At 42.4% G+C, this 26,388-nt stretch overlaps 1 protein-coding gene across 3 annotated transcripts in view; it reads right to left on the reverse strand.

Annotated features, from left to right (window-relative positions):
- Positions 1–26,388, reverse strand: part of ints1 (integrator complex subunit 1) — a 201,781-nt gene that overhangs the window by 6,197 nt on the left and 169,196 nt on the right. For all 3 annotated transcript variants that reach the window (XM_059979779.1, XM_059979778.1, XM_059979780.1), the window contains exons 40-46: positions 24,588–24,721; positions 23,190–23,382; positions 18,102–18,229; positions 9,391–9,503; positions 8,416–8,529; positions 2,958–3,028; positions 1,200–1,291 (exon numbers count right to left, since the gene is read on the reverse strand). In XM_059979779.1, coding sequence (XP_059835762.1) covers positions 1,200–1,291; positions 2,958–3,028; positions 8,416–8,529; positions 9,391–9,503; positions 18,102–18,229; positions 23,190–23,382; positions 24,588–24,721 — 845 coding nt within the window. The remainder of the gene's footprint in view (positions 1–1,199; positions 1,292–2,957; positions 3,029–8,415; positions 8,530–9,390; positions 9,504–18,101; positions 18,230–23,189; positions 23,383–24,587; positions 24,722–26,388) is intronic.

The raw sequence follows: 26,388 nt of genomic DNA on the forward strand, positions 1-26,388 counted from the left end.
TACATTGTGGGTGCATCATAATTAACACTGTCGTGTCCTAATGCTGAATAAAAAGGTGCTCAGTGAAGGAGCGATAGGGGCTGTCAGAAGTTCACACTGTACGCAGTGAGCTATTATTGCTTTCTGGTAGATACCTTTTTGTAACTAATGGAAGTTCTCTTTTCACTAATTTTTGTAAGTTCGATTTTTGACACACCTAAGATACAACCTTGCACTAAAGTGCTAAGTGACTGCTGCCATTTTTGCTTTGGTCATAACCCACATATCTAACAATAACCTAATAAATGGTAGGTCAGAGCCAAGACACAGATCTGTGTCCTACTGATGCTCACCAGGTACCTACAACTTGAGCTGAGATACAAGAAGCCTCTGGTAATAATGGAGCTAATAATGTCAGTGCAGCATTGCAAGAGTATCCAACTCCATAAGAGTACTTCAGCCTGTACAAGATGGGCCAAGAAACAAGACAACTATTACTAATTCACCACTTTATGAGAGACTTTAAACTAGGGCCTGGTCTGATCTCAGGTGGATGAAATAAACCTCATGGAAAAAACCCAAGTAGAGAACAAAGCAGCAGCAATAAGCCATTTGGTCTGTTGAGCTCGCCCCGTCATTTAAGCATATTATCAAGACCTGGCATTTTTCCATATTCTTTAATACTGCAAGTCAACAAAAACTTGAATTAAGATTAATTGACCAGGTATTTAGGCCTATTAGTAAACTCTGTATAGATTTAAGTTCTAAACATCTACCTTCTCTTGCACCTAGAAGTTATTCTTCAAAGTCTAAGCCTAAATTTGTGGATGGCATCGCCTAATCCTAGATTCCCTAACCAGTTCCTCTTTATCTGCCCCATCAGCATCTTTAATATCATGAAAACTTAAATCAAATCCCTTTTTAATCTTCTAAATTCCAGTGAATTTAGCTCTAGATTATGTAGCTTTTCCTTACAACTTACTGCTGTTGAGTCCAATAGAATTCCTCCCATTCTCCTGGCAAGTAACTTGGCCGACAGCACTGAAGGAAGACTAACCGTCATCTCATGCTAATTTATCAGAGATTTCTTTGAACAAACTGACAGCCTGAGTTCCGGCATTGCAACTGTTATTCCAATGTTGTAAAGTACTTTAGGTTACAGATTATGATAGGTATAGAGTACACGTCCATCTTTGACAAGTCTCACATGCTCTAGTTACCGTGGATCATGCTGGATACTCCTCAAGGCCAAGACAAATGCAATGTTCCGGGAAAGTTCCTCAGGTGAACTCATTAGACGCTGGAGATCATTCTGTAAGAAATAAGAAAACTTTTAGTACAGTAACAGCACGTGACACTGAGAATGCGTCCAAAGTTAACTTGAACATTTATTGCCTTGTGCAATATGGGCTGTACTTTCAGGCTCAAAAAAGCGTGAAGCTCCCTCCCATATCAATACAACTAGCTGGTAAGGGCTGAGGTAGGGATAGTCACCAATCTGGTTCCTGTGATTCGTTAGTCAGATCTCTCTGGTGATCACAGGTGAGAGCTACAGAACATGAAATAGACAAAAGCTCAACAGGTAAGGAAGTGCAGTGTACAGACATGAACTTCACCAACAAGTTTTATAGACTGCTGCTTTCATATGAAATGTCTATCAAACAGGCAAGTTCTATAGTCACCTCTCTTGCCATACAGGTCTCCTATCTCAAATCGCTTAAAAATGTGTACCTCACTGTAAATTTGGAAAGTGCTCTGGGAGGGCTTGTGTTCGAAGTAATTCAAACCTGGTTGAACTCTAAACATCCGTTAGGCTCTCCACAGGCAGTTATCAAGCCAAGGCTACCATGTTCTGGTAATGTGTGGTTAGATTTGCAACGGGATTAAAACGCGACCATATACAGCACAGGCCAGAGTTATACTGCCGGCTAAGGATGATGACAGTATGATCCATACGATCTGCTCCACTATCCAAACTTTTATTGCTACTCTGACAATATACGAGGAAGCACTCAAAGGTTGTATAAAACCAGTTCTTGCTAGGAAAACAGTGAATGACTCTGGCCAAAGCCTCCATTGTCTGTTAGTTAAAATGGTTCATTGATGAGCTACTTCAACCACAAAGATGGATGGGGGTTTCTCCATGGAGTAAAGAAGGATAACAGGGTGGATATGAACTGAATCATGACAATTTAAGTAGAGCCTATAAAGCAACACAGTTCCCAATATCAATGGGGGTCAGTAATCAGACGACTTGCATTAAATTGCTTTTGAAAGATGTCTGTGTGTGTGGAAGTTTCTCTGCGTCTGCCTGCTGCAAGCACAAGCGCCTCCGTGTCTGTGCCAGCTCATGCATGCCCGTGTATCCGTGCCCGTCTGCCTGTGCACATGCGCCCAGGTGTCTAACTGTGCACACATGCATAACTGTATATGTCTCTGCACACGCACCTGTGTATGTCTGCATGTGCCTGAGTACATACACGTCTGTGTGCATGTGCGTCTGTGTCTGTGTATCTGCCAGCTCCTTGTGCATGCGCACAAGTCTGCGTGCATATCTCCATCTATCTGATTCGTAAGAAAAATAGATCAGTACTTAAAAGGGGGATAAAGAATTCAAGCCAATTAGTAAAGAGCAGGGTGCAGGACAGTCCTATTGAAGTATGCCTGGGAGCAGGAGGAATGACTCTTAATGCACTGGAACAGTTTTCTTATTAACTGTAATGGCTCAGAATTCTCCTCCAAAGGCAATTGTGCTACCTCAGCTCTGCTGCCAAGGCAAATCTATCATCTTCTATATTTACAATAGCTTTTCCTTGAAGGCTGTGTACAGACAGTTCATAGCTAGAGTCGTTATTAGCTGCAATCAAAACCAGTCAGCTTCACTTGTTAGCAGAGTTTTGGTGCTAATTAAATGCTGTAGACAAACTGAAGCCCAGTTTTGTTTGCTTTGAGACACAATTAGTTTATTTTTTACTTACAGCGAAGAAAGAGAGGACCTCAACTCGACGCTTTGACATCTCATCAATATCGTTCAGGACTTCCAGAGTGTCTGAGTGGATAAATGAGGACACATTAGGCATCTGCTTTTCATAGAGCTCATCGACCTGCATGGGCTTCCAGTAAAACAGAGTCAAAACTACAATTCTCTTCTTTGTTAAACAAATGTTTTCATGGATATAGTTTCCTCTCTAACTTAATCTCTCACTGGAAGCTTCCAAGTTATCTGCATTTTTGCCAAGTGCCCACATCCCTACTTCAATCAGTACACCTCTTAAAATTAGGGCAGCATGGTAGTGTAGTGGCTAGTGTAATGCTTTACAGCACCAGCGAACTCCCAATGCTCTCTGTTAGGACTTCGAATGTTTTCCTGGTGATCGCATGGGTTTCCTCTGGGTGCTCTGGTTTCCAAAAGGGTACAGGTTAATAAGCTGCAGGCATGCTTTATTGGCACTGGAAGCATGGAAATACTTGTGGGCTGCTCCCAGTGCATCTGCAGACTATGCTGGCCATTCATGCAAACAACATATTTTACTTGTGTTTCAATGTTCGTGACTAATAAGGCTAATCTTTTCTGAGGCACCCTGCCTAAACTTTTCTCTCAATTGTCTCTCTCCATTAACACTCCTTAAAATTTCACATTTTAGCAAAGCTTTGATCACTTGTCTAAATGCTTTTTTTTAAATGAGACAGCATTAAAAATAAAATCTAGTTCCCACACTAATGGACAGATGTGATAGCACTGGAGAGGGTGCAGAGAAGATTCAATGTATTGGAGCATTTTAGTTCAGGTGTAAATGGACAGTCTGGGATTAATTTCCTGAGAGCTTTTTCATAGTAAGATATACGAGCAGAATTAGATCATTTGGCCTATCAAGTCTGCTTTGTCATTTTATCATGACTGATCCATTTTCCTTTCAGCCCCCACCCCCACCCCTGTATCTCTTTATACCCTGACCAATCAAGAATCAATCAACTTCTGTCTCAAATATACATAACAATCTGGCATTCACAGCAACCTGTGGCAATGAATTTCCACAGATTCACCACTCTCTGGCTAAAGTAATTCCTCCTCGTCTCTGTTCTAAAAGGATGCTTCTCTATTCTGAAGCTGTGCCCTCTGGACATAAAACTCCCTCACCAAAGGAAACATCCTCTCCTCATCCACTCTATCAAGGCCTTTCACCATTTGATAGGTTTCAATCAGGTCACTCTTCATTCTTCTGAATTCCAGCGAATACAGGCCTAGAGCCATCAAATGTTCTTCATATGACAAACCTTTCAATCCAGGAATCATTTTCATAAATCTCTTTTAAACCCTCTGCAATTTCAGCACATTCTTTCAAAAAATAAAAGGGCCCAAAACTGCTCATAATACTTCAAACAACACACACAAAATGCTGGTGGAACACAGCAGGCCAGGCAGCATCTATAAGGAGAAGCACTGTCGACATTTCGGGCCAAGACCCTTCGTCAGGACCTGAAACGTCGACGGTGCTTCTCCTTATAGATGCTGCCTGGTCTGCTGCATTCCACCAGCATTTTGTGTGCGTTGTTTGAATTTCCAGCATCTGCAGATTTCCTTGTGTTTGCTCATAATACTTCAAGCAAGGCCTCACCAGTGCTTTATAAAGTCTCAGCATTACATCCTGGCTTTTATATTCTAGTTCTCTTGAAGTTAATGCTAACATTGGATTTGCCTTCCTCACCACAGACTCTACCTGTAAATTAACCTCCGTTTAGAAAACTGTCCATGCTTTCACTTCTTTTATCAAAACACACGACCATACACTTCCTGCACTGTATTCCATCTGCCATTTATTTGCTTATTTTCTTAACCTAAGTCCTTCTGTAGCCTCTCTACTTCCTAAAGCCTATCTGCCCCTTCACCAATCTTCGCATCGTCTGCAAACTTTGCAACAAAGCCACCAATTCCATCATCCAAATCGTTGACATAACAAAAAGAATTAGTCCCAACACAGATCCCTGCGGAACACTAGTCATTGGCAGCCCACCAGAAATAGTTCCCTTTATTGCCACTCTTTGCCTCCTGCCAATCAGCCATTGCTTTATCTGTGCTAAAATATTTCCTGTAATATCATGGGCTTGTAACTTGTTAAGCAGCCTCGTGTGGCACTTTGTCAAAGGTGTACTGAAAATTCAAATACACAACATCAACCAATTCTCCTTTGTCTGTCTTGCTTATTATTTCTTCAGAGAATTCCAACACATTTGTCCGGCAAGATTTACCCTTGGGGAAACCATGTTGACTACAGCCTATTTCATCACATGCCTCCAAGTACCCCGAAACCACATCCTCGACAATCGACAAAAACATCTTCCCAACCACTGTGGTCAGACTAACCAACCTATAATTTCCTTTCTCCTGCCTCCCTCTCTTCTTGAAGACAGGAGTGACATCTGCAATTTTCTAGTCCTCTGGAACCATTTCAGAATCTAGTGATTCCTGAAAGATTATTACTATGCCTCCACAATCTCTTCAGCCACCTCTTTCAGAACCCTGAGGTTTATACCATGTGGTCCAGGTGACTTATCTCCCTTCAGACCTTTCAGTTTCCCAAGAACCTTCTCCCTAGTAATGGCAACTTCACACACTTCATTACCCTGACACCTGGAGCTTCCACCACACAGTGCCTTCCACAGTGAAGACGGATGAAGTTTGTCCGCTATTTCCTTGTCCCCCACTATTACCTCACCAGCATTGTTTTCCAGTGGTCCGATATCCACTCTCCCCTCTCTTTTACACTTTAGGTATCTGAAGAAACTTTTGGTATCCTCTTTAATATTATTGGCTAGCTTACTTTTGTATTCTATCTTTACCTTCTTAATGACTTTTTAGCTGCATTCTGTTGATTTTTTAAAAGCTTCCTATTCCTCTAACTTCTCAATTTTTGCTCTATTATATGCCTCTCTTTGGGTTTTATGTTGGCTTTGACTTCTCTATTTTATATATACCTACCAGGTCACCTTTGAGGAGGCTGAGAGGTGACCTGATAGCTATATATAAAATTATGAATGTCATAGATAGGGTAAAAACATGCCTGTCCAGTAAAAATCTTTTTCCTTATGACAACAGAGTCATAGCTTAGAGTGAGGAAAAGAAGGCTTGGTGAGACGGTCTGAGGGAGCTTTTTCCACACAGAAAGTGGCTAGAGTCTGGAATGTGCTGAGTTGGTGGAGGCAGATAAACATAGATCACCTAGTAATTGGACTACTAAAGCAGTCAGCAGACCTGATGTTGGTTAATGGGATAAGAACAATGATGCAGCATAGATGTGGCAGGCTGAAGGGTCTGTTTCTATATTATCTGACTCCTGACTACCTGGTTGGTGAGTAGAAAGGGTTTTAAACTGAATAGTCCAATCAAAAGACAATAATGACTTGGATCCTATGCAACTATGCAGCCGGATGAGTTTAAGTCATTCATAAATCTATAAATACTCTGCCTCCTGTATCCTTCCTTTCCAGTACAGTTGAAATGTCTTGGCCCGAAATGTCAACTGTTTATTCCCTTACATATATGCTGAGCCCAACATGCTGAGTTCTTCCACGATTTTGCGTTGTCGTATAAAAAAGCCAAGTTTTCTTTTTCATTAAAAAATGGTTGTGATATTCACTTCTCCTTCTCGGTGGGCAAACATTTCTCACTGGTCTAAATCATGACAGTGGGCATTCTTCCAGTCTAACCCTAACATCAGTTTTACACAGAATCCCTCATGTTCATGCATGTGTACCTGCCTCTAACAAGAAATTCTGCAGAGGGAGGTTGGAGCAGCGATAGTAATCTAAAGAATCCTATCACCCATTGCATCAACACCGTAAAAGACCTCTCAGGAATGGCAAATAGAGATAACAACCGACCTGCCTTCACCATTACTACAATACAATGTTACGTGACAGATCTGAAGTGTATTTTACAAGTGCATCACAAACTCAATGTCGGCCCACATCTGGACTTGGGACAGACAGGTTCCATGACTCTCTGTTCTCTGGCACAGCATATGGTGGAGACCAGCAGCTGGGATCATTGGGACATGACTTCACTGTGCCTCTCCCAGTCCTCAACATGCTACTCCCATTCAACATTTCAGGCTGCCCCTTCCAAGGAAGTGGAAGCATCCGGAGGGTTCCATGGACTGAAAGCAATGTTACAACTGGGCCAGAAAGGCACATACAGACTCTGTAGGAGCTACATGGAGAGTTGCACATACACTTTTGCAGGGCAGTGTATGACCCCAGATCCACAGGCTGCTAACCCTGGATCTAACACTGTAAGAACATAATTGGAGCAGCCACAAAACACAGGGTAAAGATTATAGCTAATCACTGTTTGTCCTCACGCATGATTCCTATTCAGGTACACACAAAGTACACTGCAGATGCTGTGGTCAAAGTAACACGTACAACACGCTGGAGAAACTCAGCAGGTCGGGCAGCATCCGTGGAAATGAGTAGTCAATGTTTCGGGCCGAGACCGAGTCCTGACGAAGAGTCTCGGCACGAAACGCTGACTGCTCGTTTCCACCGATGCTACCTGACCTGCTGAGTTCCTCCAGCGTGTTGTACGCGTTCCTATTCAACTACAATATCTATTGGCTGATCTATTTCATGTGTTTTTTCGGATATGGTGACACTGGCAAGGACAGCATTTGCTGCCATTTGCTAATTGCCCATGAGAAGATGGCAAACTGGTGTACTCTCTTTTGTGTATTTCCTACAGAGGGGGTTCTAGGGTTTAGAGTCAGCAAGGAAGGAAGACAGCTGATATACAGTGTGTCTTAGCCAAGATGGTATGTGGCTTGGAGAGAACATGCAGATGTTAACAGGTTTGGGAGATGCTGTCAGAATAGATTGGGTAAGTAACCACGATGCATTTTGTAGATGGTACGTACCGCAGCCATGCTGCACCAGTGATGGAAGGAAAGAGCGTTTGAAGTAGTGGATAGTCTGCCAGTGCTTGTTGATCTTGTGTGTTGTTAGCTGCTTTATCTAAGTGAGCGGAGACTATCTCCTCACAAGAAGATAGTAGGAATACCAATAATCATTGCCCTTGCCGGCAATGCCACAGGTTAGAATATTTATAGGATCAAGAAGCAAGACATTTGCTGCAGGATACCCAGCCTGTGGCTCTGGGTCCATCAGTTGTTCAAAATTATTTTGAGTTTCTATTCTTTAAACTGTGTGAAGACCAGTCCTACTCTCTAATTATGAAAACCCTCATTTCCCAATAATCATTTTGATGTATGATTAACATTCATCCTCTGTGCTTAGTCAGTCCATCCTCAGCTAGAGATTACAATAACACCTTTCCAGCAAGGGCAGCAGAAAGCCTTCTGTTTCATCTTTCCTTATACCTTCAGTTAGCTTTCTCTCAGTTCCTTCAGGTTTGTGATAGAGACTATTCCTCTGCTCTCTTACCTTCCAGAGCACGCGCTCTTGCAATCTTTTGAAGGAACGGTGCCACTTCAGCTGAAGTCAGTGGAGTCATGGCAGAGAAACTGACCAGAGGAAGTGAGCTGGAGGTTTCCTCCTCTGAGAGGGATAGAGAATGGGGAGCAGGGAGGGGAAGAGAAACATAATTTAAACATGTGGTTAGCAATTGAGGAGGACTGAAATGGAATTTCCTAGTTTCAAGAAGTCAGCCAGTTGAATAATTGTGGATTTGTTAAATACAGTTTACACCCGCAATCTAATGAGTTGAGTTTCCTGTTTATATTTCTTGTTTGACATTAAACTTCAACGCACACTGCAATGAATACTGTGGGGAGACACAGAAGAAAAAATTCCAGAAATATTCAGAAGATCAGATTTCAGATTGATAGCCTTTCTGAACCGATAAGCCATCATTAAACTGAATAATTAATTCTGTTCAACTCCTGACAGATGCTGCCCAACTTGCTAAATATTTCCAGTATTTTGGATTTTCAGGCTAACTTCTCACTTTTCAATTGTTGCAAGATCATAGTTTGATCGTCTACAGGAGGAATAACATTTAACTCTTGTTTGCGCCTGATCTCCAGCTACCTGGCAGAGTGAACATAGTCATCACCTTTCCAGAGTCATTGCAAGAGGGAAGGATGATCCTGCCCATTACCTTCACATTGTTACATTACTATGTGTGGAAGCCATGGTACAAATATTAATTGCTATAATCTCTTACAACAGAACAGTGACAAGGCTTCAATAAATGCTCAGTTTGTTGTGAAGCTCTTTTCATATATTTGAATACATGATAGGCCCCAAGTACATACAAATATTTTGAAATACTGTAATACAAGTATATTCGTATCCTGCAGAATTTTCAAAGAAATCTGCATTTACAACATCACTGTAAACTTAAGTTTACAAGTTTACAGATATAGTTGGGATACTGACTGGCAAAATGGTACTCACCCCCATCTTCATCCTCTACATTCTCCTCAACAAGTCCAGTCCGTGTTGGCAGCGTTAAACCAGCCAGTAAAGACTTAAGCAGCGCCATCTCTGGGTACTCCCGTGACAGATAACTGTGGGGCACATTAAAACAGTAAAAATATTATTGTATTAAAAAAATTGCATTTTAACAGTGCTCGTGGGTGACATATTTCAGACTGACAGCATATGTGGAACAGCAGGGTTATGGACCATGAATTTTGAACTTATTTAGCACGCACAAGCAACTTGTTCTTACTTCAAGAACTATTCTACATCAGGGGGTGGGTACCGCACTGAATCCTGATAACTTTTTGTTGCTCTGTGACAGCTGAAAGGTTTGATTAATTTATTGGATGTGGGCACAGACAATAAGGCCTTCATTTATTTACAACCTACTTGTAGATCACTGTAGTCTTTGCTGTTGTAAGGCAGATCCAGCGTTTAGACCTAGTGACCCAAGTTAGGGTTGTGCATGGCTTGCAAGGGAAATTTGTAGGTGATGCTCTCATCTCCTTGACCCTTTCATTTTGGTGGCAGACATTACATTTTGGAGGATATTGTAGAAGATGGTGCACTTTGTAGCCATGATGCATCAGCTGTGTTGGAGAGATTTTATGTGTAGGATGGCAGATGTGGTGTCAATCAAGCAAACCGCTTTGTCCTGGATGGTTTAGAACTTCTAAACTGTTATTGAAGTTGCATGGTATATTGCATCACTTTTTTGATGCACCTTGTAGATGGTTGAAAGGTTTATGTTGTCGGGAGGCAAGTCCCTTGTTGTAGATCTAACGTCTGATGTGCTCTTACAACAAGAGCCCCTGTAGCTTATCTAGTTACAGTTCTGGTGAATGATCACCTCCAGTGTTAATCAAGGGAACTCATGATATTATATCAAGAAAGCCATGGTCAACCACTTACAATCAATGTTATTTGTCCTATTTTCAGTTCAGGCCTTGCTGCATACAGATATGGTCTGCTTCCCTGAATGGCCAGTTACTACTGGAATTGAATATTTTGTAATTATCAGTAGACTTCACATATTCAGACCTTACAATGGAAGGTCATTGACAAATTAGCTGAAATGGGCTGGTGTAGGATGTATTGATTGACTTCCAACAACCATAATCATCTTCCTCTACGGGAGGTTTATCTTCAGCCAATAGTGCTTTTGCTTTGACTTCCAATTTAGTTTCTTGATGCAACCCTTCAGTTAAATGGTGCCCCGATGTTAAGGGCTGTAAATGTCACCTCCAGGAGTTCAACTTTGTTCTTCATATTTAGAAGAGATTGAGAGCAAATTGTTCAGGCAAGAATTTAATCAAGTGAACAGGTTGATGGAGAGTCAACAGTGTTTGATAGCATGGATGACAATTCCCACTATCACTTGGAAAGTCAACTAAATGGGCAGTAAGCACAGTACTAAATTTGTCCTTTTTTGTAGACAAGACACACTTGGGCAATTTTACACATTTTTAGATGGATGTTACTATTTTAACTAGGACAGCTTGGCTTGAGATACAGGTTTTTGAAAAAATATATATTTATTCAATTTGTTTGGGTTGTCATTGCTGGCAAAGCCAGAATTAATTGTCTATTCTTCACTCAGTAGAGTGGATTTCTAGACCACTTTAAGAAACAAACAAATATATGTCATATATTATCTAAATAAGATAACAACAGATTTCCTTCCCTAAAGGAGTGGATGGGTTTCACAATAATCTAATAGCCTTGCATTCACTGTTATCAAGGCATGCTGTTTTTAAAATTATTAACCAAATTTATTAAGCTACTGTTGAAATTCAGGAATAACCCTGCAGATTCTGAAAATTGAAATAAAAACCTAAGTCACGTAACTGTTCTGATAATATGGTTATTGCCTGAGTTCCCAGCATTTTCCATTTTATTAATTAATTGCCAAGATGGGGCCTCAAGTCAATACGTGCTGATTACTAATGATTGTGCGACCGGAGCCTCGGTTACCTTAAAGCACACACCTCCAGCATCACAGCCAAGATACCGTCTTGTCCCAATTCTTTACATGATCAACTGTTCCCGACTTCTTTCTGACAGTGTTGTGGAGTGAACTAAATTAACTAACAACTGGGTTCTGTGATTATGAGAACTTCAGGAGGAAGCTGAGAATACATTATTCACACAGCACTACTGGCTACAGATGACTTAAGGCTGCCCAGTTCTGAGCTGTCAAATTTGTCCCAACTTTATTCCATTTAACATGATGGCCATGCCAGCCAACCCAATGGAGTGTACACTTGGTGTGAAGGCAGATTTTGTCTGCACCAGGACTGTGAGAGATCACTCACAAATACTTTTAGAGGTAGATATATGTTCAACAGGTAAACTGCAGAAATATTCAGGTGATAGGAAGAAGGCAATGGATCAGGACTAATTAAAGCCAGTACAGATTCAATGGCCCAATTGACTTCTTTGCTGTATTCATTCTGTGATCAGTCAACATGATTATTCACTATGTCCTGAGATTTTCTCAACATTGACTGGGGTTTGCTGTGTCTGATTACAGACCAAGGACCAGCCAAGCTTGTTTTATTCTCGCTGTTTTTGAATGCAGCAGCATTTGATAAAAGTGAATATTTGCTAAGCCATATTGCTGAATAGCAGGAGCCATTTACAGGCATTCACTTAAAAATGTCAGATTTCTATACTTGATCAACATGATCCAGCTAATTGAAAATCTTAGCTTTTTAAAGGACAGCTTAGTCTGTGCTTAGTAACAGCCATGTTGGTTTCTGAAGTGTTACAAATCGTGATTTGTACAGTTTTGGGCTAAGTGTATTTGACCACCCCTCCAAATGATTTTCAAATGCTTTGAGGGCCTGGTCGTGGAGCACATTAAAGCCTTACTCCCAGCTGCATAGGACCCCTTCCAGTTTGCTTATCGCTCAAATTGATCCACTGATGATGCAATAGCGTCTGCCCTCCACTCTGTCCTGTCCTATCTGGAAAATGGGGTCTGATACACCAGAGTGCTGTTTATAGACCAGTCAGGCAGGTAACACCATCATACCCCAGAAAATAGTGGGGAAACTGTCCTCGCTGGGTCTCAACACCTCCCTCTGCAAATGGATACTGGAGTTCTCAATCGAAAGGCCACAGTCAGTTCGTGTGGGCAGCAACGTCTCTAATCCCATTATGTTGAACACTGTCACTGCCCAGGGCTGTGCGCTCAGCCTGCTGCTGTTCACACAGCTGACATGACTGTGTCACAGGATTCAGCTCAAACCATGTCATCAGGCTTGTGCAATGGTTGGCCTCAAACAACGACAACAAGATGGACTATAGAGATGAAGTGGAGTAGCTGGAGAATTGGTGTGAGAAGAATAACCTGATCCTGAATGTGGAGAAGACTAAGGAAATTATTGTGGACTTCAGGAAGGTGCAGATGAACCATCCCACTCTGTGAATACTTGGCTCCTTCGTAGAGAGTCGTGCACACCAAGTTCCTGGGATGACCTCATCTGGTCCCTTAATATCATCTTCCAGAACAAAACGGCACAGCGGCACCTCCACTTCCTAAGGACATCAAGGCAAGTGAGGTTCCCCCGCCACCACCCCATCTTAACTGCATTTTATAGTAGTGCCATTGAGAGTGTCCTGACAGGTTGCATCTCCATCTGGTATGGAAGAAGATGAGTTTCGGACCACGAGTCCTTACAAGGGACCGTGAGAACAGCTGGATGGTCTCTCTACCATCCATCAGGGACATTTATCAGGAGTGCTGCGTACACAGGGCTCCTAGTATCATTAAAGATCTCACCCATCCATCCAGCATCCTTGTTGACTTTCTACCATCAGGCAGAAGTCTCCGATGTATAAAAACAAGAACTGTCAGGATGGGAAACAATTTCTTCCCTCAGGCCATTAGGCTTCCGAACTTCCTGCCACATTGTGTTCAAGGTGTCACAGGTTATCCTGTTCCATATCTTACAATATTTAATTTATGCACTTAAATTTGCCATTTATGTGTAATTAATCTGTAGATTTTATTCATATCTTCATAAGTTATTGTGTGCTATGTGTGTTCTGTGGTTTACACCCTGTTTCGGGGAAATGTTGTCTCACTTCTATATACGTTATATGGTTATATAAGTGATATACATGTATATAGTTTAGTAACAAAAAACTTGACTTGTTGTGACACATGGCTGTAAGTGTCAGTGCCAGTAACACTCTGTATAATCCTGAACTGACTACACTTAATGGTCCTGGTGAGCTCCAGTCAGATGCTACTGATACACAGAGGGGTTATTCACTCCATATCACATCACAGTTAGTCATTCATATGCAGAAGTATGAGCAAGATCCTGCATGATGAACTATCTATCATGTCCAGAATCTGCAGTAAGCTTCATCTTGCAGTATATTGCCTATAATTGGGTAGGTATACCTCCAAGGCAAAAGAGGAGAAGCGAAACACTCTGACCACCAGCTGTTGCTGTTATATGAAGTTAATTATTCACTGCTGGGAGAAACTGATAAAAATAAATTCAATGCAACTTAAACTTCTGACATAGTCAGGACCCTGAAAAGAGCAAGGACGTCATAACCCTTACCGTTGACCAATCAGTTGAAGATTGGCCAATACTGTTACCTTTGGATTTATACAACAAGGCTTTGGATATTATACCAAATAAAGCTGACTGCAAGAATCTGCAAAGTGATGTGGACACAGCTCAGCACACCACAAGGACCAAACTCTTCTCTATAGACTTGGAACAGCAACCATCATAATCAAAGACCCACCCTTCTACCCCAGACACTTTCTCTTCTCCCCATCCCATTGGGCAGAAGATTGAAAGCCAGAAAGCCGTAACCCAGGCTCAAGTTCAGTTTCTATAGTGCTGTTGTCAGACACCTAAACTGACCTCTGCTATGATATGACAGACTCTTGATGTCCCAATCTACCTCGTTATGGCCTTGCACCTTATTACCTACCTGTATAGATGGCCGAAACACTCTCAAGCTTCTACAGACGCTCTGTGGAGAGCATTCTGTCAGGCTACTTTACTTCACTGTCTAGTATCAGGTGAGGGGGAAACTACACGGGATCGAAGTAAGTTGCAGAAAGTTGTAAAATTAGTCAGCTCCATCATGGGTATTGGCCTCTGTAGTATTCAATACATTTTCAAGGAATGGTGCCTCTGGAAGGCAGTGCCTATCATTAACGATTCCCACCACCCAGAACATACTCTCTTCTCATTGTACCAATGAGGAAGGAAGTACCGGCGATGAAGGCGCACACACTCAGCGATTCAGGGACAGATTCTTCCCCTCTACCATCTGATTTCTAAATGGACGTTGAACCCTCACTTCTTTTTTTAGGTCCTCTGGACCTTCTTCAATGCCAGCACATCATATCTTAGATATGGAACCCAAAACTGCTAACAATACTCCAAATGCCTTATAAAGCCTCAGCTTTGCATGTGACAATAATAACATAGAACATACAGCACATTACAGGCCCTTCGGCCCACAATGTTGTGCCGACCCTCAAACCCTGCCTCCCATTAACCCCCCACTGTAAATTCCTCCATTTACCTGTTAAACTTCACTAGTGTATCTGCCTCCACCACTGACTCAGGCAGGGCATTCCACGCACCAACCACTCTCTGAGTAAAAAACCTTCCTCTAATATCCCCCTTGAACTTCCCACCCTTTACCTTAAAGCCATGTCCTCTTGTCCTCTGAGCAGTGGTGCCCTGGGGAAGAGGCGCTGGCTGTCCACTCTATCTATTCCTCTTAATATCTTGTACACCTCTATCATGTCTCCTCTCATCCTCCTTCTCTCCAAAGAGTAAAGCCCTAGCTCCCTTAATCTCTGATCATAATCCATACTCTCTAAACCAGGCAGCATCCTGGTAAATCTCCTCTGTACCCTTTCCAATGCTTCCACACCCTTCCTATAGTGAGGTAACCAGAACTGGACACAGTACTCCAAGTGTGGCCTAACCAGAGTTTTATTACATCGCGACTCTTAAGCTCTATTTCTCGACTTATGAAAGCTAACACCCCATAAGCTTTCTTAACCACCCTACCTACCTGTGAGGCAACTTTCAGGGATCTGTGGACATGTACCCCCGGATCCCTCTGCTCCTCCACACTACCAAGTATCCTGCCATTTACTTTGTACTCTGCCTTGGAGTTTGTCCTTCCAAAGTGTACCACCTCACACTTCTCTGGGTTGAACTCCATCTGCCACTTCTCAGCCCACTTCTGCATCCTATCAATGTCTTTCTGCAATCTTCGACAATCGTCTACACTACCTACACCACCACCAACCTTTGTGTCATCTGCAAACTTGCCAACCCACCCTTCTATCCACACACCCACGTTGTTAATAAAAATCATGAGAAGTAGAGATCCCAGAACAGATCTTTGTGGGACACCACTAGTCACAACCCTCCAATCTGAATGCACTCCCTCCACCATGACCCTCTACCTTCTGCAGGCAAGCCAATTCTGAATCCACCTGGCCAAACTTGCCTGCATCCCATGCCTTCTGACTTGCTGAATAACCCTACCGTGTGGAACATTGTCAAATGCCTTACTAAAATCCAGGTAGATCACATCCACTACACTACCCTCATCAATATACCTGGTCACCTCCTCAAAGAACTCTATCAGGCTTGTTAGGCACGATCTGCCCTTCACAGAGCCATGCTGACTGTCCCTGATCAGACCATGATTCTCTAAATGCCCATAGATCCTTTCTCTAAGAATCTTTTCTAACAGCTTTCCCACCACAGACGCAAGGCTCACTGGTCTAAAATTACCTGGACTATCCCTACTACCTTTTTTGAACAAGGAGACAGCATTCGCCTCCCTCCAATCCTCCGGTACCATTCCCGTGGTCAACGAGGACATAAAGATCCTAGCCAGAGGTTCAGCAATCTCTTCCTTCACCTCATGGAGCAGCCTGGGGAATATTCCGTCAGGCCCCAGGGACTTATCCATCCTAATGTATTTTAACAACTTCAACACCTCCTCTCCCTTAATATCAACATGCTCCAGAACATCAGCCTCACTCATATTGTCCTCACCATCATCAAGTTCCCTCTCATTGGTGAATACCGAACAGAAATATTCATTGAGGACCTCGCTCACTTCCACAGTCTCCAGGCACATCTTCTCACCTTTACCTCTAATCGGTCCTACCTTCACTCCTGTCATCCTTTTGTTCTTCACATAATTGAAGAATGCCTCAGAGTTTTCCTTTACCCTACTCACCAAGGCCTTCTCATGCTCCCTTCTTGCTCTTCTCAGCACCTTCTTAAGCTCTTTCTTGCTACCCTATATTCCTCAATAGACTCATCTGATCCTTGCTTCCTAAACCTCATGTATGCTGCCTTCTTCCACCTGACTAGATTTTCCACCTCACTTGTCACCCATGGTTCTTTCACCCTACCATTCTTTATCTTCCTCACCGGGACAAATTTATCCCTAACATCCTGCAAGAGATCCTTAAACATCGACCACATGTCCATAGTACATTTCCTTGCAAAAACATCATCCCAATTCACACCCGCAAGTTCTAGCCTTATAGCCTCATAATTTGCCCTTCCCCAATTAAAAATTTTCCTGTCCTCTCTGATTCTATCCTTTTCCATGATAATGCTAAAGGCCAGGGAGCGGTGATCACTGTCCCCCAGATGCTCACCCACTGAGAGATCTGTGACCTGACCCGGTTCGTTACCCAATACTAGATCTAGTATGGCATTCCCCCTAGTCAGCCTGTCAACATACTGTGACAGAAATCTGTCCTGGACACACTTAACAAACTCTGTCCCATCTAAACCCTTGGAACTAATCAGGTGCCAATCAATATTAGGGAAGTTAAAGTCACCCATGATAACAACCCTGTTATTTTTGCACCTTTCCAAAATCTGCCTCCCAATCTGCTCCTTGGTATCTCTGCTGCTACCAGGGGGCCTATAGAATACCCCCAATTGAGTAACTGGTCCCTTCCTTTTCCTGACTTCCACCCACACTGACTCAAAAAAGGATCCTGCTACAGTACCCACCCTTTCTGTAGCTGTAATAGTATCCCTGACCAGTATTGCCACCCCTCTTCCCCTTTCCCCCCTCTCTCTATCCCTTTTAAAGCACTGAAATCTAGGAATATTGAGAATCCATTCCTGCCCTGGTGCCAGCCAAGTCTCTGTAATGTATCTAAGCTCTCAGTTCATCACTTTTGTTCCTGATGCTTCTTGCATTGAAGTACACACACTTCAGCCCTTCTACTTTACTACCTTTACACCCTTTATTCTGCTTCTCTTTCCTCAAAGCCTCTCTATATGTTAGATCTGGCTTTACTCCATTCACTTCTTTCACTGCTCAATCGCTCTGGGTCCCATCCTCCTTGCAAATTAGTTTAAACCCTCCCAAACCGTGCTAGCAAACCTACCTGCAAGGAAATAAACAAATTAACATCTGCAAAATCCCAATCTGACTCCTCACACAGGGAATCTGCACTCCCTTTAATTGTTGCCTGTAAAAATGAGAGGTAATGACAAGCAACTGTTCTTCCAGTAATCAATGACTAACTGAAACCCACTCATCCTATGATCCAAAGCCTGAATGTCATTATGTATGTTGTCTTAATTCCCATTTTCAGACAGTCACTTTCACTTCAATAAAGCAAACCGGCTACTTACTGGAGAACATCTGAATGCTTCTGAAGGAACGGGACAGCTGCTGTTGCATTGAATGTTATAAACTTGTGAATAAAGTGCACAAACTTGTTGATGAAGGAAGCAAGCAGTCTGGAGTATTTTCCATAGTTCTGTTTAAAATAAAAAAAACAAAGAATTCTTTTACAACCTGCACTGCAGCTGAAGCCCATTGCATTACATCACCATTAACCTCCTCCAGTTCAGGTCTAACAATGTTTAACAGGAACTACCACTTTAACTGTACATGATTGATTTCTGAACAGTGACAACCTGTGCCCTCTGACTATTTAACTGGTGAAAGTTATTTGTTTGTACAGAAGATTAAGGGCTTTTAAAACAATTAAAGCAAATGATTCCTTCTCTCTACCCACACCATTTCCACTGCTGGAAAGTCAGTAACAAAGTAGTATAACCTTACAATAGAGCTGGATGCCCTGGAGCAATATTAGGAAGTGTTTTACACCAAAGGCAGTGAAATGTGGAACACTCAGAAGACTGCCAATTTCAAACTTTCAATCCCAAATTAACAACATTTATTTTGACAGCATACTAAGGAAAACGATGCAATAGCACCAGAGAAGATGCAGAGGAAGCTCATGGGGATGTTGGAGAATTATTGTTACAAGGAGAGGCAGATTAGGCTTGGCTTGATAACTATAGAACACTGAGGAGAGATATGATTGAGATATTAGGAGACTTGAATTAGATGAACAGGAAAAACTGCTTCCCCATGACAGTCATACAGTTCCTCAAGTCCACTAATTCTGTACTGACCACCAAGCATTCACTTATACCAGGCATGGGCAAACTACGGCCCGGGGGCCATATGCGGCCCGTTAAGCTTTTTAATCCAGCCCGCAGAACTTGATGAAATTATATTAATAAACCTTGTTAACGTTTTTTCCCCGCAATTCTGGCGTTTTCCCAATAGATGACGCACTCTATATACATTGACCTTTGTTGAGGTGCAGCGTATTACTCCACATTTGCGCTTTACTCTTTGTTCGGCTCGACCTATTTGTGTGAACAGGCGTTCAGCGTCATGAACATCAACAAAGCCAGCCACAGATCCAAGTTAACTGACCAACACCTCAGATCCATCCTGAGAATCGCCACAACAAAACTAAATCCAGACTTTGATGCGCTGGCTAAAAAGGGAGACCAACAACACTGTTCCCACTGAAATTAAAAATAAGTTTCTTTGTTGTGTTATGTAAAAAATGCATTTGAAAATATTTTTTTCAATAAGCCTTACATGTTACATGTCATTTCTGTTAAGTGATGGACATGAGTAGTGCGCAGGTGCACGTACATTCTCAAAATAAAAAATGCGCTCCAGATCAAATAACGCGCTCCGCATACTGGCGCGCTGTCACTGTTCTGTCATTGTGCTGGTCGTTGTTGAGTTTTGGCACAGGGGACAATTGAATAAGAAGGAGCAGGACAAGTAAACCTGCATCTCCTACCGTTTTTGAAATAAAGACAGTCAGGAGGAGAGTGATGATGATAATATCTTGAAGGATAACATAATTTTCAGTGCTTTAAAATATTAACTGTTACTATTAAAAAAAGCTGTATTTTATTCATTTAATTTTCAGTGTTTTAAAAGTCATTTCAATAAATAGCTAAATACCATGGGACTTCAAAGACAGATATTTTGTTGTAATGCATTTGTTCATTTTCAATTGAAATTAAAACACATGTTTTCTACATATCCCATGATATTTTATTTTCTCTTATGAGGTGTATTACCAAAACACTCCGTCCATCTGCTCCTGGTCTGGCCCCCCTGTCAAATTTTAGAACCCTTTGTGGCCCACAAGTCAAAAAGTTTGCCCAACCCTGACTTATACTAATCCTATAGTAACCCTATTTTCCCCCACACTTCTAATACTTCCCTGAGATTCTACCATTACCTATACATTATGGGCAATTTATATTGGCCACGTAACCCTCCAACCTTCATACCTGTGGGGTGTGGAAATAAAACCACATGGTAACAGAGGGGATATGCAAACTCCACCCAGACAGCACCAGAGGTCAGGACTGAACTGGAGTCTCTGGAACTGTGAAGCAGAAGCTCTAATTGATAAATAACTTAAAACTAAATTTGTTAATGAAAGGATTTAAGGAAAATTAATGAATTTTGTATTCATGCTAAAAAAAATAATGATTTGAAGCTGAGGAACAGAAGTCCTCACTCTCAAAGCAAATAAATGGGATTTAGGAACTGGTTCAGCTAGGATGTAAATGGATAGGGAAACGGGTTCCTAATCTCCCAATGACAGTTTATAGCAGACTCATACAATATTAATAAATGTGTTTTCTACTCTGATGTGCTCAGGAGCAAACTTGTTAATTGTTCACACATCAAACCCAGGGAAATGGGGCTAAAACCCAATTGCAGGCTCCAGCTGAGACCAGACCAGACACCATTGAGCTCTCTGGGTTCTCCCTGTTCTGGGCAGACGGGTCAAAAGACCTCACTGGGAAGAGTAAAGGAGGAGGGGCATGCTTCATGGTCAACAATACTTGGTGCGACCCCCAGAATTTGCATGCCTCAAATCCTTTTGTTCCCCAGACCTGGAATTCCTGGTATTGCTGTACAAACCATACTAGGGAGTTCATGGCTGTTATCATCACAGTGGTGTACATTTTGCTGCAGGCTGATATTGATCTGGCTCTCAACGAACTGTACAAGACCATCAACACACTGGAGACTTTACACCCAGAGGCTGCCTTCATTCTCGCCAGTGACGTTAATTGAGCGTCGCTGATGAAAGTCTCTCCAAAGTTTCATCAGTACAGCCAGGTGAGCACCGTGGAGACCACTGTTACACTCCCTTCCACAACGCTTACAAAGCTCTCCTTCGACCAGCTTTTGGAAAATCAGATCACTCTTCGATCCTGCTTTTGCCGACGTACAGGCAGAGGCAAGAGGTGGCCACTGTTGGTCCAGCCAATCGGGCTCCATGCTGCAGGACTGCTTCAATGACGTCAACTGGAATGCCTTCAATGATAAGGATGTCTCTGAGTTCACTGATGGAGTCATATTCTTCGTTCGGAAATGCTTCAACGATGTTGTCCCCCAGAAGTTGATCAAGGTCTTACCGAACCAGAAACCCTGGATCAATAGTTCCATGCAAGCAACACTTACTGCATGACATACAGCATACATCACCAGCGATCAGCTAGAGCTCGAGGAAAGCAGCCATGATCTGTGCAAAGCTATCAAGGCTGCAAAACAACAATACAGGGACAAGACTGAGTCAGGATTCACAACAAATAGCATATGTAGGCTGTACACCATCGCAGACTTCAAAGCCAAACGTTGTGGTGCCACGAACATCGCAGCCTCTCTCCCAGATGAGCTCAATAGTCAACTCTGAGCCTCCAAAGAAAGCCGCCGCTACAACCTGCAACCTGGTCATCTCAGAGGCTGAGGTATGCAGATGTTTCCAACGAGTGGACAGTTGCAAGGCTGCAGGGACGGACAGCATCTCAGGGTGAGTACTCAGGATGTGCGCAGCACAACCGGCAGGTATGTTTACTGACATTTTTAATCTCTCCTGTTTCAAATTATCCACCATTGTCCCTGTATCAAAAAAGACCAAGGTAACATGCTTTAACAACTGGCGTCCTGTCGCACTCACCTCAATAATAAGCAAATGCTTTGAGAGGCTGGTCAAATATTACATCTGCAGCTTGCTACCACCCAAACTGGACCCCCTACAGTTCGCCTACCGACACAACCGATTGACAGATGGCGCAATAGCCACTTTCTACATACCGTCCTTACACATCTGGAGAAAAAGGATGCTTGTGAGAATGCTGCTCTTGGACTACAGTTCAGCATTCAATACCATAGTTCCATGTAGGCTCGACAAGAAGCTCAGAGACCTCAGCCTTGACCCTGCCTTGTGTAGCTGGATCCTGGACTTCCTGTCAGATCGCCAGCAGATTGTAAGAGTGGGCTCCCTCACCTCTGAACATCTGACTCTTAATACAGGAGCCCCTCAGGGCTGCACACTGAGTCCCCTCCTCTACTCTGTGTATACCCATGACTGTATCCGCCACCCACAGCTCCAATCTGCTAATTAAATTTGCCGTCCACACTACATTGATTGGCCTAATCTCAGACAATAACGAGGTGACCTACAGGGAAGAAGTCACCTCTCTGACACAGTGGTGTCAAGAAAACAACCTCTCCCTCAATGTTGCAAAAACAAAGGAGCTGGCTATGGATTACAGGAGGAATGGAAACAAGCTAACCCCTATCAATGGATCAGGGGTTGAGAGGGTAAACTGCTTTAAATTCTTCAGCATCCACATCACCAAGGACCTCACATGGTCTGTACCCACCAGCTGTGTGGTGAAAAAGACTGATTAACTCACGCTGATTTGAGTGTATTTCTATAGAACCATAGAACATTACAGCACAGAAACAGGCCTTTTGGCCCTTCTTGGCTGTGCCAAACCATTTTTCTGCCTAGTCCCACTGACCTGCACCTGGACCATATCCCTCCATACCCCTTCATCCATGTACCTGTCCAAGTTTTCCTTAAATGTTAAAAGTGAGCCTGCATTCAACACTTCAACTGGCAGCTCATTCCACACTCCCACTACTCTCGGTGTGAAAAAGCTCCCCCTAATGTTCCCTTTAAACTTTCCCCCCCTTCACCCTTAACCCATGTCCTCTGGTTTTTTTCTCCCCTAGCCTCAGTGGAAAAAGCCTGCTTGCATTCACTCTATCTATACCCATCATAACATTCTGTGTTACACTGACTGTTCTATTTATTATAAATTACTATGATTGCACATTACACATTTAAACGGAGATATAATGTAAAGATGTTTACTCCTCGTGTATGTGAAGGATGTAAGAAAAAAAGTCAATTCAATTCAATAGGGTAAAGGGATGAACTAGGCATCTGTCAGCTCAGTGTAGCAAAATTTCACACCAGTGCAAAGTACTTTCAAGCCAAAATCATGCCTAAAGCTTCCTACTCTCCTTGCAGAGCCACAATTCTGAATAAATTAGGAATGGATTCCAGGCTGACTCCAACTGACCTCCAGGAGTAATATGAAGGAGAGCAGACAGTCCTGCATTGCCCCCTGGTGTTCACTCTGAAACAAGAATGGCTGTAGTAGCTCCAGGATCCCCAGAACGTGCAGGAAGAAGGTCAAATGATTCTGCTGACGGAACTCCTGGAAATTCAAATGAACTCTTCCGTGCAACAAAGCAGCAATCATTGGTAAGTGTCTGAAAAACAAACAAATGAAACAAAGCTCTTCACTGTAAAAAGCTAGGGATAAAGGCCCAGAGCAGACAGATAGGACACACACTGCATCATTTATTCAGTTTGGACTGATAGTCTTCAAATCCATGCCCCTCATTTGCGGTTTATCTTGCTCTATTCTATCACCTCAAAATATATGTTGTTCCCAATTGATCCAACACACTCCAAGAGCATGGCTGATTTTAATATCTGTATGCCAAGATACATTTTTGTGGTCCAATAAATCAATAAACTCAGCTTAGGTAAGATTCTAACAGTGTTAGTGACATAACAGGTTCCTTGCAGGATACAATCTGGGTTGGTATATTTTCTGCCAGGCAGAGGGAAGGTGCTTGGTCTATGGCAAGAAACCAAAAGCCCAGTGTTAATCACCAGGAGAAAGACCTGGTTGTTGGCACTGGAAAATTTCAGTCACCCACCCTCACAAACAGGTAAACCAATACACACCTAGCATCTCCATTGGGAAAAAAAATTAACTAGCAGAAATCAACATCCAACTGGGAAAACCACTATTGATTTTCCCACAATCCCCTTCCCCCGCAATGTCATTATCTTGAGCAATGACAATAAAGTTCGATTCTACTCTCCCACCTTGCTCATCAGACTGTCATTTTTTGCCTATCTTTGTCTGGCTCTGTTCACTTGCCACCGTCACCCAAATCCACCCATCCTTGGACCAATCCACCCATCATCCTACACCCCATCCTCACTCCATGAATCACCCTAGGCTCCCGTCACCCTAGGCTCCTGCCCCTCTCTTCATACTCACCACCTTGCCTCTCCAATCTTAGTCTTCTTTTTACCTCAAATGTAAACTACTCTTTTTCCCAAACACATGATGCTTGACCTACTGAGTTCCTCCAGCAGATTATTGCTGGTTCTGCCTTTCTACCATATAACTATGCCGTTTCATTCACCCCTAGCTTGGTCCATCATGAGAAACAGCACCCACCGACCTAATCCACAAGGTAACGGATTCTCTACCCATCCAAGTAGAGAGAGATCAGAGGAACAGTTGTTACAGCAGTACAGATAAAAAGGCAAGAAAGACTGAGTGAATGACAATAAGCAGACAGAAAAGCTGTTGATCCTGTGCAATGTGCATCATGGAAATATTGAAACAAGTAATACAATCATCATAAAAATTCAGAAGTGAACTTGTTAATACCGAAGCAATAGAACCGGGTGTGCCACTGCCAGCTTTCGGCACGCCATGTTGGCATCAGCAGTGCGATTCTCTGATGTCCTTGTGTCATTGGTGTCTGCAAGTAACGTGAGCAACCGATGCACTAGTGCATCCAGCTAGAAAAGAGAGAACAGTGAAGAGTTTCAATCACAGATCCACACAGTCACCAAGAATGCCTATTCCAAAATGCATAAAATTACCTGATTCAATTCACTCCTCTGCTCATCTTTCACCAAAACTTGAGCCAGGACTTAGCTCCATTGAGATTCAAGTACTTCAATCCAAATCCTATACTCCATAAAATTTTTCAAGACTCTGTTGCCTATCTCCCAATTTTCTCTTTCTCTTCAACTACCACCACGTATTTACAGGTCTATGTCAGTGCCCAGTTAAGAAAACTCCGTATTAAAATTCTTAGTTAGATAAAGGGTCGCGACTCAAAATGCTGATTGTTCGCTTCCCTCTATAGACACTGGTGGGTCTTCCATCTTGTGCATTGCATAAAATTCTTACCCCTATTTTCAGATCCTTGCATAGTGCTGCCTTATATTACTTCTGTAACCTGCTCTAGCTCTACAATCTCCGAAACATCTGCACTCCTCCAATTCTAGCCTCTCAATGGTCAGGACTTCAGCTGATGAGAACTAGCATAAAAACATGAATGTACAGTTGCAAGAAAAGTTTGTGAACCCTTTGCAATTACTTGGTTTTCTACATTAATTACCTACAAATGTGGTCTGATCTTCATCTAGGTCACAATAATAGACAAACACAATCTGCCTAAACTAATAACACATAAACAATTGTACTTCTTCTCGTTCATACAGAGTACACCTTTTATACATTCACAGTCTAGGTTCAAAAAAGTATTAACCCTGGGTTAATGCCTTCTACAAAAGCTATTTGGAGTCAGGTGTTCCAATCAATGGGATGAGATTGGAGGTGCAGGTTGTAGAGGTGCCCTGCCCTGAAGAAATACACATGAAGTCAAGTTACTGACAGGGCCTGCTCTTCTCAAGAAATATCTGTTTATGTGCACCATGCCTCGATCAGAACAACTTTCAGAGGACCTTAGAAGAAAAATTGTAGAGATGCATGAAGCTGAAAAAGGCTACAAAAGCCTTAAGTGTTCATCAGTCCACAGAAAGAACAAATGGAGGAAATTCAGTATTGTTGCTACTCCCTTTAAGGGTGGGTGTCCTGTAAAAACCACACTAACGGCACAATGTGCAATGCTGAAGGAGGTGGAAAAAAAACCCAAGGGTAACAGCAAAAGACCTGCAGAAATCTCTAGAACTTACTAAATTCTCTGTTCTTGTGACTACTGTAAGAAAAACATTGAACAAGAATGGTGTTCATGAAGGAAACTACTGCTCTCCAAAAAAAAAAATTACTGCACCTATCAAGTTTGCAAAAGACCACCTGGATGTTCCACAACATTTTCGGGACAACGTTGTGTGGACAGATGGGACAAAAGTTGAACTTTCTGGCAGAAATGCACACAGCTAGGTTTGAAGGGAAAAGGGCACTGCATACTAACAGCAAAACCTCATCCTAACTGTGAAGCATGGTGGAAGGAGAATCATGGTTTGGGGTCTGTTTTGTTGCCTCAGGGCCTGGACAGCTTGCAATTATTGAGGGAACAATGAATTCAAGATTGTAAAAGACATTTTTTAATGGGAGAATGTCAAGGTAGTGGTCCATCATCTGAAGCTTAATAGAAATCGGATGATGCAACAGGACAATCAATGATCCAAAACACCAAGTAAATCAACAACAGAAT

This window comes from Hypanus sabinus, chromosome 9, assembly GCF_030144855.1.
Source record: "Hypanus sabinus isolate sHypSab1 chromosome 9, sHypSab1.hap1, whole genome shotgun sequence".
Classification (NCBI taxonomy): domain Eukaryota; kingdom Metazoa; phylum Chordata; class Chondrichthyes; order Myliobatiformes; family Dasyatidae; genus Hypanus; species Hypanus sabinus.